Here is a 15,161-nt window from a genome sequence, read left to right as displayed (position 1 = left end):
GAGGCGTCAATTTTGGCTCTCATGATGTCCTCCTCAGAAAGTTGTACTTTGAGGATGTTCCCAGTCACTGGGGATAAGGCTGGAGGTTCGGCACGTACCTCTACCTCTTTGTCATGGTAACTGTCCCCTCTCCAAACCGGGGACCCAAAGTCACTGGGGTAGACTGTCCTTACAACACACAGCAGGCCCCCCACCTCACGAATGTGGACCACCCCTTTGCGATCCTTTTCCAGAGGGGTGTTAAAAGCAACCCCTAGCGTCCCTACTACCCCACCCCCACCTTCATCCTCCACCTCCTCTTTCTCCTCTTTTTCACGTTTATTTTCTCGTTCCCTGTCTTTCTTGGGTCTTAGTATGCAAGGCCTCTCCAGGACCCCTTGTTCTCGCTCCCTGACTTTGCAGACCTGACCCCTGCCAGGGGTGGTGTGCACCTGGGATGGGACAGCTGGGTCTGGGGTCGGGTTGGGGTCCTCACTGGGTTGCCCATGGCTGCTTGGGGCCTCTATGGTACTGCTCGTCCCCCCTTCCTCACTCCCAGCTCTGGGGTAGGACACCCTTCTCCACACTGGGCTTGGCTCAGGGGAAAGCACTCTGCTACCACCCAACCCACCCATGCTGTCACTCGTGGAATCAGCACAGAGAGCACTGGACAGGGGCAGTCTGGATTGAGTTTGAGCATGAGGCACGGTTAAATTGGTGATTTTGGCTCCGATGTCACTCATAGTGTTGAACGACGCTGTGGTTGCCTCCGTGACAGTACCTTTGTCCTCTTCCTCATCCTCCTCATCCTCTGGTATGTTGCTTATCCTTATGCTTTCCACTTCCGAGCCTACCGACGACCCTCCTTTCTGGTGCTTCTTTCCTTTGCGTTTCCGCCGGAAGCGGAGCCGCCGTTTGGGGTTTGGGGACAGTGGGGGGAAGCCGTGTCCTCCCTCCCTAGGAGGCCTCACACAACCCATAGAGCTCCCCATCTCAGATGGAGAGAATGATGGAGGGAAGGGAAGAGGGGCAGAGGAGGCAAAAATAGAAAGCAAAACAGAAGTGCTCAGTTGGACAGGCAGATAAGAGTAGCAGAGAGTGACGGACGAATCCAATACCAATGTGACCCCTGCTCTCGGTGCGACGTTAGCGATAGCAGGTTTAGCTCTGGTAGCTTGCCAGGAGCATAGGAAATGACAGAATGAAAGAGCGAGGACGTGGGCTCGTCACTTTCTCACAGTGTCTGGTTCAGTCCACCCGGCCGAGGTGCTTGCTGCAGGCTTGCGTGTCACAGCTCTCGTCTCTCCGTAGGTGCTCCTCTCCCCTTCTCTCTGCACCTGTTGCCTCACTTCACACAGGCTCAGGCAACACCATGGTCAGCCCTGACTGCTCTTGCTCGCTCTCCAAGGCCCCCAATGTCGCTACGCCTCTATGGGCAGGTCACAGACGTCCCAGCAGGGTCCCAGCACTCACTTCAAGGACAACCGAGGCAGAAACATGTCAGCAGACTAAGCACAGCGTAAGAGAAAATCGATTTGTCTCAGGCTTTGGTAGTTCAGTCATCTAAGGTTTGGCAGGTGAGAACGAAAGTCAATGTGGCTCATACATACTACATGTTGAATGAGGCTAGGAGAGTTTGTGGTAGGAGACGGTGAGTCACAGCACTGCAGATGTGTCCATTTCAGCTAATCAGTCATTTCGCGCACACAACGTGTGTGTGTTCGAGTAGTCCGTGGGGTCTCTGCCGTTGCCTGCGATGGAATCAGTGCTTGTCTCATCTCATATCTGCAATTTCTTAGAGTGTGTGTTGCGAGGGAGCTGCAGTGCAGACACACACAAATGGACACATACTCTCACACATGCAGTGTGTCTGACTCAGTGCACATCATCCCAGTCGCTCGGCAGCGGAAAGAAAACTCACGTCATCTGCAATTCTGCTCTGTTTCCGCCACCCTGCACACATACACACACGCAGTTTGTTTGCAATTGGTTTTCCCTGTAGTTCCGGGGGTACTGTAATCCAAGTACTTTCCTGTACTATCCTGGCTCGCCTCCAAGTATCCAGAATCATATATTATTAATACCTCTCCGCTCCTTCGATAATGTTATTGCTATCAGCGCCTTAACGGTCAACAAAATTCATAGTAGTAGCAGTGATAGCTTTAGCCCTGTAGTAGCTGGTGGTGTCCCATTCTGCCGCGGCAGCATGCTAGTATCCACTATCCAGATTGGAGATTGGCGATAGTGGACAGTCAGCCAACACTCCGACAGCTTGTTAAAAACCTCAATCAGAGCCTCGACGGAGGCGGCTCAGACTCCTCGCCATCTCCCACGATCCCCCCTGTTCATCGAGTCGCTGTGTCATGTGATGCTTGATATCCTTCAGTTCACACGGTTGTTAACCACAGAGAGGTCTTTGTTGTCTTAGTACGAAGGAAACCTCCTGGGGGCGTTAGATGAGCGTTAAGTCAACTTTATGGTGCTGACTTGGAAGTCTCCAGGTGATACGGGTAACCATGGAACCAGGAAGAGAGGTGATGAGATACTGAACTGTAGGTGTCCTGCATTATCCTTCGTCGACAATCCTTCAATGACTGCAATCACACATTGCATTAGGAGTGGTGAGATACCTGTAGCGTTGTCTCATAGAAAAGCCAGACAACTCTGGCAGTGATTCCTGTAGCTTTGTCTCTGGTACTGTACCAGGTTAAAATCCAGAGCACGTCGAGTTAGGGAGTAGAGACTCCCCCTTTAGCTTTCCAGACGTCACGTGGCTCCCCTCTGGATAGCGGCCTTGCTCTTATCCTCCCTCCCACGGAGGATTGCTGGGAGATCGTGCTGGTGGCTGGTGCTATCCAATCACTAACCCCTCAGTCCGTCTCTATCCTTGTCACTGTCTCTCAGCCAGGCAGGCTTTTTCCGTTATCCCTGCTGCAGTCTTCGTCGCGACACTGCTCCAGTATACACGCTCATCCAGGTCTGTATGTGTTCCCAGTATGAGTCCACAAGCGTGCATGCAAAGAGGGTCTAGTTGCAGACAACCAAGCAGATAGACAGGCGATTGGTTAAAAAGGCACTCCCTCTCCACTCGTTTCCTCTGGTCTGGTCTGGTCCGGTTAATCAAATTACCAGTGGTGGCTGGGCTAGACTACAGGAGGCTAGGCTACAGGAGGCTAAACTGGGTTAGACTTTGTGAGGGTAGGTCCAGTGTCCCCAGCTATAGCTGTCCTCCTGACGCTGCCTGCAAACGAGCAGCTGACTGGGTAAGGCAAAGGCAGATGATAAGTCCAGTGGTCTGGAGATCCTTGGCTGGTTATAGAGAGAAATGAAGGAGGAGAGGGGGATCCGGATGAAGGGAGAACAAGGTCCCCGTCAGACAGGCATGGTCGGATTGATCCAATTTATACGGTGTTCCTGGGAGAGAAGTGAAATGTGTGTGTGTGTGTGTGTGCAGCTGAAGAGAGAGCAAGGGTGTGTGTGTGCCTGCAGGGCTGAGCGATCCTCTGATCAGCTGTGCATGTGTGTGAGTGTATGAATCCTCTATGTGTGCATTTGAGCCGACACCCGTAGATCCAGGGAAAGCCGGGAGACACAGTAACAGCAGGCAGCCTGTATTCCTCTCGCTCTCTCGGTGGCTTCTCTCGTTTGTTCTCTCCCTCGCTCGCAGGCAGCGACAGAGAAAAACGCTTTATCTTCAGGCTGCTTGCAGCTTCACAGCCTGCTGCTGCTCTAGCTCTCTCCTGCTCTCTTTCCCTCCCTCCCTCTTTTCTCCTCCTCCTTCTATCCGCTTCCTCGTGGCTCCCTCCCTCCCTCCATCTCGCTCTCTCTCTCTCTGGCACACTCTGCTGTTTGTGAGCTCCGAGGTCTTGGTGTGCCACACACACTTGGAGCCCGAACAATATGTTTGTTTTGGTCTGATATGGATTCCGATTTTTGGGGGGACAAAGCTTACCGATATGATAAATCCGCCAATAGACTGTTTTATAGCTGGGAAATAAAAAAGTGACATTTTTCCACACAGTTCTTATAAATTGTCATCCGAAACAGCAATTGTCCAAGAAATATGCTTCAAATGTTAATGTGTTAAATTGTGACAATGACATCATGAGAATGGCCACAAATGATCAGATATGCATGAGATTTCCTTACAATATTTCATCCGATTTATTGAATATTGGTGAGATATATAGATATATATACACACACACACAGTTGAAGTTGGAAGTTTACATACACTTAAGTTGGAGTCATTAAAACTTGTTTTTCAACCACTCCACAAATGTATTGTTAACAAACTATAGTTTTGGCAAGACGGTTAGGACATCTACTTTGTGCATGACAAGTAATTTTTCCAACAATTGTTTACCAAACAGATTATTTCACTTATAATTCAGTGTGTCACAATTCCAGTGGGTCAGAAGTTTACATACACTAAGTTGAATTTGCCTTTAAACAGCTTGGAAAATTCCAGAAAATTATGTCAAAGCTTTAGAAGCTTCTGATAGGCTAATTGACATCATTTGAGTCAATTGGAGGTGTACCTGTGGATGTATTTCAAGGCCTACCTTCAAACTCAGTGCCTCCATGCTTGACATCATGGGAAAATCAAAGGAAATCAGCCAAGACCTCAGAAAAAAAATGGTAGACCTCCACAAGTCTGTTTCATCATTGGGAGCAATTTCCAAACACCTGAAGGCACCACGTTCATCTGTACAAACAATAGTACGCAAGTATAATCACCATGGGACCACGCAGCCGTCATACCACTCAGGAAGGAGATGCGTTCTGTCTCCTAGAGATGAACGTACTTAGGTGCGAAAAGTGCAAATCAGTCCCAGAACAACAGCAAAGGACCTTGTGAAGATGCTGGAGGCAACAGGTACAAAAGTATCTATATCCACAGTAAAACAAGTACTATATCGACATAAACTGAAAGGCCGCTCAGCAAGGAAGAAGCCAATGCTCCAAAACCGCCATTAAAAAGACAGACTACGGTTTGCAACTGCACATGGGGACAAAGATCGTACTTTTTGGAGAAATGTCCTCTGGTCTGATGAAACAAAAATAAAACTGTTTGGCCATAATGACCATCGTTATGTTTGGAGTAAAAAGGTGGTTGCTTGCAAGCCGAAGAACACCATACCAACCGTGAAGCACGGGGGTGGCAGCATCATCCTGTGGGGGTACTTTTCTGCAGGAGGGACTGGTGCACTTCACAAAATAGATGGCATCATGAGGAAGGAAAATTATGTGGATATATTGAAGCAATATCTCAAGACGTCAGTCAGGAAGTTAAAGCTTGGTCGCAAATGGGTCTTCCAAATGGACAATGACCCCAAGCATACTTCCAAAGTTGTGGCAAGAGTGTGAGAGAGAGAGAGAGAGAGAGAGAGAGAGAGAGAGAGAGAGAGAGAGAGAGAGAGAGAGAGAGAGAGAGAGAGAGAGACAGAGAGAGAGAGAGACAGAGAGAGAGAGAGACAGAGAGAGAGAGAGAGAGAGACAGAGAGAGAGAGAGAGAGAGAGAGACAGAGAGAGAGAGAGAGAGACAGAGAGAGACAGAGAGAGACAGAGAGAGAGAGAAATGCAAAAGAGCCTTTGCACCAGTTAAGGATCCATCACTTTCATTGATAAGCCTTTTTAACACACAGGCTCCAAGACGTGACAACCTTGTCTCCCACATAACACAACACTGATGCAGTATGGTCATGTGGTTTGTTAAAGCCTTTACACTGTACTCTCACACACCTTAGACACTCAACATCTCACTGTGTGTGGGTGGTGGACTGTGCGAGCAAACACACACACAACGAACACTCGTGTCACAAGCCCACATTAAGGAACCCCCACCCACATCAAGAAAACACACACACGGACCTGAGGCTTTGCATAGCAGCTTAGAGCTCTACCCACAGCCCAAAAATAAATACCAATAGAAACATAATAAATACAGAGTATTCTCCAGTGATGATAGATAGGCTACATTGGTCCAATCCACAGCTCTTCCATTATCCCCACAGTGGAAAACAGACACTAATCAGGTCCCTGAGGCCTTCAGGCCTTCCCCATGGCTATGCTATAATGGGCTGGAAACCTCCAACTAGCTACCTGAATCCCATCACTTGACCCCCTCAGGGAACCTATACTGTACTGGACCAGCTCCATTAGAGATAATCATTCGCAAATGAGAGTATTTTATCAGGCAATTCTTTCTGTCACAACATAATTAGCATTTAGAGAGAATATAGGTTGTTAGCTGATTTGAGGTCAGTTTTGATGTTTCACCTGTAAATGACAAAGATTTGGAGATATATAGGGTAAGCTGGTCCTAGATCTGTGCTTTGGTAGGGTCAGTTGGGTCATGATGATGTATTTTGTATTAAAGGTTCTTCAGGGGAAGAATTACAGAAGCATTAATTAAAAGAGCCAGACTAGAGTGGATTAGCCAATCGCATGCCGCCACAGCTCAGGAGAGGCAGGGATTGTGAGAGGGAGTGCAGTTGGCTGAGAGCATTGTTAGTGTGCCAGGTCATCTATGATGCTGGGATAAATGGTGACCCCAAGGGGTGAAAGTGAGGAGCTGCAGCCAGCCTTGCACCACTGTTGCATCAGGGCAGATGTAAGCCTACTGAATTGACATAGCACTCAGTGGCGTGTATTCATGGATGCCAAGCGAAGCCAGGCTTCCCCAAATATTTGACCAATCCAACTATTAAAATAATTTCTCAGTGTTTTCATAATTTTCCATCAATTCGCAAGTGGCTGAATCTCACCGGAGAAATCATCCAAGTGAAGGAAACAGCGCCCCTCTGTCTCAGTATGTGTACCCAATGTATCTGATGCTGTCTTGACCAAACGGGTATAACATGTTGCCGCCGTAGCATTTGATTGATTGATGGCAGCAAGAATTTGGCCTCCCTTGATAAAAAATATTTAGCCAATCAGCGTTGATCTGAGCTCAACTGTGGGTTGTCCTGGTGCAGCAAAACGCCCCCCCGCATTTGGAATCTGTTGCTGTTAACCCTCAATATGAAGTTCAAAGAGATGTCACTGCCAGTGAAGCAAGCCATCATTAGGCTGAAAAATCTAAACAAACCCATCTGAGAAATAGCAAAAACATTAGGTGTGGCCAAATCAACTATTTGGTACATTCTTAAAAAGAAAGAACGCACTGGTGAGCTCAGGAACACCAAAGGGCCCTGTTGTTGCGCCTGTTGTTAAGACCACGGAAAACAGTGGATGACAGAATAATTATTTCCCTGGTGAAGAAAAACCCTTTCACAACAGTTGGCCAGATCATGAACACCCTCCAGGAGGTAGGCGTATCTGTGTCAAAGTCAACAATCAAGAGAAGACTTCACCAGAGTAAATACAGATGTTTTTTGGATTTCTTCACGTTCTATTGTGTTACAAAGTGGAATTAAAATGGATTGAATTGTCATTTCTTGTCAACAATCTACACAAAATACTCAAGTCAAAGTGGAAGAAAAATGCGAACATTTAAAAAAGTTTAATAAAAATGCAATAACTAAAATAGTAGTTACAGACGTATTCAGCTCCCTGACTCAATAGAGAAACACCTTTGGCAACGATTAAAGCTGTGAGTCTTCTTGGGTAAGTCTCGAAGAGCTTTGCACACCTGGATTATGCAATATTTTCCCATTTTAAAAATTATTCAAGCTATATCAAGATGTTGTGGGGATCATGGCTAGACAGCAATTTTCAAAACATGCCATAGATCTTCAAGCAGATTTATGTCAAAACTGTAACTTGGCCACTCACTGTCTTCACTGTCTTCTTGGTAAGCAACTCCAGTGTAGATTTTGCCTTGTGTTGTAGGTTATTGTCCTTCTGAAAGGTTAATTCCTCTCTTGGTCTCTGGTGTAACGCAGACTGAAGCAGGATTTTGCCTGTGTTTAGCACCATCCCATTTCTTTTCATCCTGAAAAACTCCCCAGTATTTGTTGATGTCAATCATACCCATACCATGATGCAGCCACCACTATGCTTGAAAATACGGAGGCAGTTACTCAGTGATTTGTTGAATTTGCCCCAAACATAAGGCTTTACATTTAGGCCCAAAATGGTATTCCTTTGCAGCGTTTTTTTTTTTTGCAGTGTTACTTTAGTGCCTTGTTGCATACAAGATGCATGTTTTGAAATATTTGTATTCTGTATATTTGTATTCTTCTTTTCACTCTGTCACTTAGGTCATTATTGTGGAGTCACTACAATGTTGTTGATCCATCCTCAGTTTTCTCCCATCACAGCCATTGAACTCTGTAGCTGTTTTAAAAATCACAAATGGCCTCATGGTAACATCCCTGAGCAGTTCCTTCCTGTCCTCCAGCTCAGTTCAGAAGGATGTGTCTGGGTGGTTTAATACATAACCCACAGCATAAATATTAACTTGATCATGATTATAGAGATATTCAATGTCTGATTTGTTATTGTCACCCATCTACCAATCACTGCCCTTCTTTATGAGGCTTTCAAAAAGTATTTGTAGTTGAATCTGTGCTTAAAATTCAATACTTGATTGAGGGACCTTACAGATTATGCATGTATGGGGGACAGAGGAAGTTGGTTTTATGATCCACGCCCCTACCTTCTTTTTTCTTTTTTTAAGGTATCTGTGACCAACAGATGCATATCTGTATTCCCAGTCATGTGAAATCGATAGATTAGTGAATTTATTTCAATTGACTGATTTCCTTATATGAACTGTATCTCAGTAAAATCCTTGAAATTGTTGCATGTTGCATTTATATTTTTGTTCAGTGTAGTTATGCATTTTGTATTTATCTTGAACAGAGTATTTTGTGTAGATTGTTGACAAAAAAAGTACATATCCATTTTAATCCCACTTTGTAACGTAATAAAATGTGAAGAAATCCAAGAGGTCTGAATACTTTTGCAAGGCACTGTACATATCTACCTCAATTATCTAGTACCACTCCATATCGACTCTGTACCTACCCTGTGTATATAGCCAAGTTATCATTACTCATTGTGTATTTATTCCTCATGTTACTATTTTCCAACTATTTCTCTATTTTTCTCTCTGCATTGTTTGGCCCGTCAGTAAGCATTTTACTGTTAGTCTACACCTGTTGTTTATGAAGCACGTGACAAATAAAAATGGTTTGATTTGATTAGATTTATCCTCAACTGCAACTGTAAACCCACTGCTCTATCCTTCCATCTTCCCTCTTTCATTTCCTCCTCTTCTTTCTCTTTCAGTGCAACAGTAGTTTTCAGCCCCCATTCTGTCCATCAGTGCTGGGTTATCCCCCTCTACCTCTATCCCTCAACTTGCATCACTTCACCACCCTCCCTCTTTCCCTCCCTCCCTCCCTCCGGGCTCACACCGTTCTACTGAATCATGCTGATTGCAGTGGCTGCGTAGTCATGCGGCGTGTCTCCATGGCAACCGGCTTGCCAGTGTCACCTTGTGAGGTGATGTCATCATCATAATCGCTCTGTACTACCCAGAGCACATCCTAGTGGTCGTTCATGGGAAGTGTAGCTGATTGTAAACCTAATAATAAATGTGGGTACTTGAGCTGTCAAAATACTGGCAAATACTCTCATTTATTTTTCTAACTTTTATAGAGAAGTTTGCCGCCGCCAACCCCCCCCCCCCCAAAAAAAAGGAGAACATTTAGTTTAAGATCTTTGATTTGTGTCAAGGATGCAGGAAGAGTAGATTTGGGTTCGCTTTACTGATTTGTGTCCAAACATGTTGTTGTTTCACCCCTGGGTTCCTGTGGCCAGATGTGTGTGTGCCCCTCTATGGTGCCACTGCTTTAAAACCTGGCCTGACCTACTGCAATGCCCTGCCTGGTGGGTATTTTCCACAACAGCACAAGGACATGCCAAGGAAAACTATGTGACACACAGCCACTCGAATCCAGCTTTTAAACACTACTACAAGTGTCTTCACAGACACTCACACACACAAATCACCAAACTATAGCCATATGAGGCTTCCCTAAAGCCATCTCTGTCTCCACAACAAGCAGGATGGAACAACATCTACAAACAAAGCAACAACTCAAGTAAACTCCCACACTGACAAGATACACTAAAGACTCCTAAATCTAGTCTGCTCCTGGCACAGAACTATCTAGCTGTGCGCATACACACATATACAGCCTCTGAGCCAACCCTGGTACTCCCACCAATCCAATATGACAGCAGAAGACATGACTGAGAGATCAACATCCACCACAACCTCTAAGGATTGTCACCACCTCTGCCTCTGTCTCCAAGTGATGCTAACTACACTATAGGCCACAGCAGGCCAAGGAACTATGACTACGCCTTTAGCCCGTATGGACAGAGGTTACCAAAAATAGCAGCCTCACTAACAAATGTCATGAGAAGGTGGCAATTATCATGATTTGCAGAACTGTAAATTCTATTTGACAAGAGTGCTGTTAATAAAGTTATTTGTGCATTTGGTTCCATAGCAGACTCACAAACCAACAGAGATTAGCCACAACATAGAAATATATTTTTACTTGTAAAACATAGTGATAGTTTTTATTTTTTAAATCATTTATATTGGACAGAGGACAAAGAAAACAGTAAGGAGTCATATTAACCCTCGATCCCCCCACCCTCACTCAGTCATGAACTTAAACAAAAAGGAAAATAGTAGGATGACCTTTACCCTCCCCTCCTTCCTCCCTCCCTCTGACCGAGCCCCCCCTCCCCTCTGACCGAGCCCCCCCCACCATACTGCCATACTCCCCCACAGGACAGTTGCACCCACCCACCCACAGGACCGCTACAGGTACTCAAGGTAATTAGATGTATGATTTGATCTTAACCATTTTTTTGACTGCCGTGAGGCCGGCCAGTCATAATCACTTTCCCTGCAAAGACAGATCCAATTTGGAGGCGTCGTTAAGGAGTTTGGAGGTGTCGTTGTTTTAATTTATTTAACCTTAATTTAACCAGGAAAAGATCCTTGAGATTAGAAACCTCTGTTGTGAGGTGGACCTGGCAAGAGGCCAGCAGGAAGTAGTCAGCGTGCCGTGTACACACAACATAAGAACACAACACAATGTATAGAGCAGGGTGGCCAACCTCAACATAGAAATAGAACACATAGAGCAGCACAGACCTGGAAGTGCAGGATGATGGTCCAGATGAGGCCCAGTGTCAGCTTGGGGTTGCCGTCTGTGATGTCATCGTTCCGGATGTTCACCAGTTTGACCTGAAACATGTAGAATGGGAGGATTAAACACCAGGCCTAGTGGTAAACCTATTAAAGATTTGACATAGAACAGAAAACTATAAGAGGACTGGAGTTGGGTACCCATGTGCTCCATGTTATTAACCAGACATGACTTCTTGCTCCCTACTGCAACATTGAATACTACAAAATCTATATTTTTGTGTGAGGTGAGAATACCCTCCATATTCCATCCTGCTTTCTCGTATCAGTGCACATAAAAGCAATGAAACAAGGAGAGGAAGCCACTAAAGGCTACTGAGATGCAGCCCATGTCTAGTAAGAGCAGGTGTCTCTAAGAGAGAGGTGCAGCATGGTTAGTGATACATGAGGTGTGACTATGGTCATCTGGGAGCCCCAGTCATAAGGCGCTGACACAGTGGGACAGGAGATAGAGAGAAAGGTCACTTCAATGATTTTATTTATGGATGTGCTTTGTATGGGCTTTCAAATGGTCAAATAAACCAAACAAAACATTTTATTGACGCAGATGTCGTCAAATATGGCTTAGTTCAGCTCAATGTGTATTTCTGAGAGCATGAGTACCTGTTGAAATATTGAGTGGGTTTGAGAGCGGCAGGTGTGTGTGTGTGTGTGTGTGTCAGTTGTACCTGTCTCTGTTTGAGGAAGTCCAGGGCGATTTGGACATTCTGGAGCCGGTGGAATCGCATGCGACCCTTTTCCCTGGGCTGAAAAACAGAAAAGAAAAGGTGTAGGAAAAAAATCTAGATCTTCTCACAGTCACAATGCTGACCAGTGAGAGAGAGAGAGATAAGCGTGAGAAGTGTCATTCCCAATTCAAAGTGCAGTGAGAGGAAAAATATGCATATGCCGCTGTAATGACATGGTATTATCCTAGAGGGCGCTGTCTTCAACTGTTGTCAAAGACATGCCAACAAGCATCCTCACAGCAGAGCAGGAAACAACCCGGGAAAAACATTCTGCAAACCAGAAAATGTACATCTGCAAACCATGCTGGTTTAAGCAGTCTAATACCTTCCTCAAAACACACACACTTTTTCACTGCTGCTCTCTCGAACACAGGCAATCCTTGGCTGGCTGACTCACACAAACACACACACTCAGACAATCACTGGCAGTCTGGCAGAACACACACAGCAAAGCTGCTAGAAGTGCAAGATGCAGGAGTGTGTGTCACACTGTGCTGGGCTGGGTTAGGTATACTGCAGTCAACAGTACCAGTACTGAACAAGCACTGTAGCAGGGCTATAAGGAGCACTCAGGCCAAACCGAGAACTCCATGCAGAGGAAGAGAGGTGAGGGAAGGGTCAGGCGGAGAGAAGAGGCCCCAGCCAAGATGCTGACACAACTGAAAATGTTTAATGCTATTTAACCTTAGAAGGAATGTCTAAGGAGATTTTGTCTGGTTATCATTTTGTATTGCTTGTAGTGATGATGTGTGTGGATGTTTGTACATGTGTCAAGCAACTGTGACTTTGAGAATGTGTGTGGTTGAACGGGAAAAAAATGCTTGTGTGGAACATCTGAGTGTGTAAATGTGTGTCTTGGAATTCCTATCCAGCACTCCACTCACATGCAGTCTTAAAACACTGTCTATGGGGTGAGAATCAGCGTGAGGGTTGGAGGTCAAACATACTCCCTGAGCTCCATCCTCCTCCTCCCCCCCGAGCAAGATGAGCGGGGGGGCTCGGGACACACACACCCTCCTCAGCGAGGACACACCCTTGAGCTGCTACCATCCAGAGGGGAAGGGGGATGTGGAGAGTGAGAGAAGAGTGGATGGAGGATGAAAGAATTATGTGGAGGGATGAGGTGATGTTCCAAAACAGAGAGAGAGAGAGAGAGAGAGAGGGATTAAAGAGAAAGTGAGAAAGAGGTAGAGTAGGAGGAAATGAGAACTGCAGCTGGGCCAATAGTAAAGCCAAATCAAAAAGTAAACCGCTAACAGGCCAGCTTTCTAAAAAAAAAAAGAGGTCGAAAAGTTCCTCCCGTACCTGCACACTCTCTCTCCCTCCCTCTCTCACCCACAGTCACACACTCTGTGGTTCAAATTTGAGGTGAACGCGTCACACAGACAGTAAAAGGAGAGTCAGTGTCTAGGTGGACCAGAGTCAGTGTTTTCATGTTAATACACCTGTCTGTCACTGAGTTACAATGAGTCATCATGTGCTCCTAGAAAGTCTCTAGCTGCATCTGAAATGGCACCCTATTCCCTATACAGTGGGGAGAACAAGTATTTGATACACTGCCGATTTTGCAGGTTTTCCTACTTACAAAGCATGTAGAGGTCTGTAATTTTTATCATAGGTACACTTCAACTGTGAGAGACGGAATCTAAAACAAAAATCCAGAAAATCACATTGTATGATTTTTAAGTAATTAATTTGCATTTTATTGCATGACATAAGTATTTGATACATCAGAAAAGCAGAACTTAATATTTGGTACAGAAACCTTTGTTTGCAATTACAGAGATCATACGTTTCCTGTAGGTCTTGACCAGGTTTGCACACACTGCAGCAGGGATTTTGGCCCACTCCTCCATACAGACCTTCTCCAGATCCTTCAGGTTTCGCGGCTGTCGCTGGGCAATACAGACTTTCAGCTCCCTACAAAGATTTTCTATTGGATTCAGGTCTGGAGACTGGCTAGGCCACTCCAGGACCTTGAGATGCTTCTTACGGAGCCACTCCTTAGTTGCCCTGGCTGTGTGTTTCAGGTCGTTGTCATGCTGGAAGACCCAGCCACGACCCATCTTCAATGCTCTTACTGAGGGAAGGAGGTTGTTGGCCAAGATCTCGCGATACATGGCCCCATCCATCCTCCCCTCAATACGGTGCAGTCGTCCTGTCCCCTTTGCAGAAAAGCATCCCCAAAGAATGATGTTTCCACCTCCATGCTTCACGGTTGAGATGGTGTTCTTGGGGTTGTACTCATCCTTCTTCTTCCTCCAAACACGGCGAGTGGAGTTTAGACCAAAAAGCTCTATTTTTGTCTCATCAGACCACATGACCTTCTCCCATTCCTCCTCTGGATCATCCAGATGGTCATTGGCAAACTTCAGACGGGCCTGGACATGCGCTGGCTTGAGCAGGGGGACCTTGCGTGCGCTGCAGGATTATAATCCATGACAGCGTAGTGTGTTACTAATGGTTTTCTTTGAGACGGTGGTCCCAGCTCTCTTCAGGTCATTGACCAGGTCCTGCCATGTAGTTCTGGGCTGATCCCTCACCTTCCTCATGATCATTGATGCCCCACGAGGTGAGATCTTGCATGGAGCCCCAGACCGAGGGTGATTGACGGTCATCTTGAACTTCTTCCATTTTCTAATAATTGCGTCAACAGTTGTTGCCTTCTCACCAAGCTGCTTGCCTATTGTCCTGTAGCCCATCCCAGCCTTGTGCAGGTCTTCAATTTTATCCCTGATGTCCTTACACAGCTCTCTGGTCTTGGCCATTGGAGTCTGTTTAATTGAGTGTGTGGACAGGTGTCTTTTATACAGGTAACGAGTTCAAACAGGTGCAGTTAATACAGATAATGAGTGGAGAACAGGAGGGCTTCTTAAAGAAAAACTAACAGGTCTGTGAGAGCCGGAATTCTTACTGGTTGGTAGGTGATCAAATACTTATGTCATGCAATAAAATGCAAATTAATTACTTAAAAATCATACAATGTGATTTTCTGGATTTTTGTTTTAGATTCCGTCTCTCACAGTTGAAGTGTACCTATGATAAAAATTACAGACCTCTACATGTTTTGTAAGTAGGAAAACCTGCAAAATCGGCATTGTATCAAATACTTGTTCTCCCCACTGTATAGTGCACTACAGGAAATAAAGGAAATACTATTTCTTAGAAAAGTTTAGATCGGGACACATGCATGTCCCTCACTGTACTACTGACATTTTTAGAGAACAATATGTGTCAGTGAACCCGAGTTCACTTAAAGATCTGCTCCG

General features: G+C 45.6%; 1 protein-coding gene across 14 annotated transcripts in view; it reads right to left on the bottom strand.

The window, feature by feature from the left end:
- Nucleotides 1-15,161, bottom strand: part of LOC121586404 (microtubule-actin cross-linking factor 1-like) — a 268,894-nt gene that overhangs the window by 127,122 nt on the left and 126,611 nt on the right. For all 14 annotated transcript variants that reach the window (XM_045226332.1, XM_045226336.1, XM_045226335.1 and 11 more), the window contains 2 exons: nt 11,833-11,910; nt 11,111-11,203 (listed from right to left, as the gene is read on the bottom strand). In XM_045226332.1, the coding sequence (XP_045082267.1) occupies nt 11,111-11,203; nt 11,833-11,910 (171 nt within the window). The remainder of the gene's footprint in view (nt 1-11,110; nt 11,204-11,832; nt 11,911-15,161) is intronic.

The sequence above is a fragment of the Coregonus clupeaformis genome, chromosome 17 (genome assembly GCF_020615455.1).
Source record: "Coregonus clupeaformis isolate EN_2021a chromosome 17, ASM2061545v1, whole genome shotgun sequence".
Taxonomy (NCBI): Eukaryota; Metazoa; Chordata; class Actinopteri; order Salmoniformes; family Salmonidae; genus Coregonus; species Coregonus clupeaformis.
Note: the sequence above shows the minus strand (reverse complement) of the source record. Positions and strands in the feature narration are given on the sequence as shown.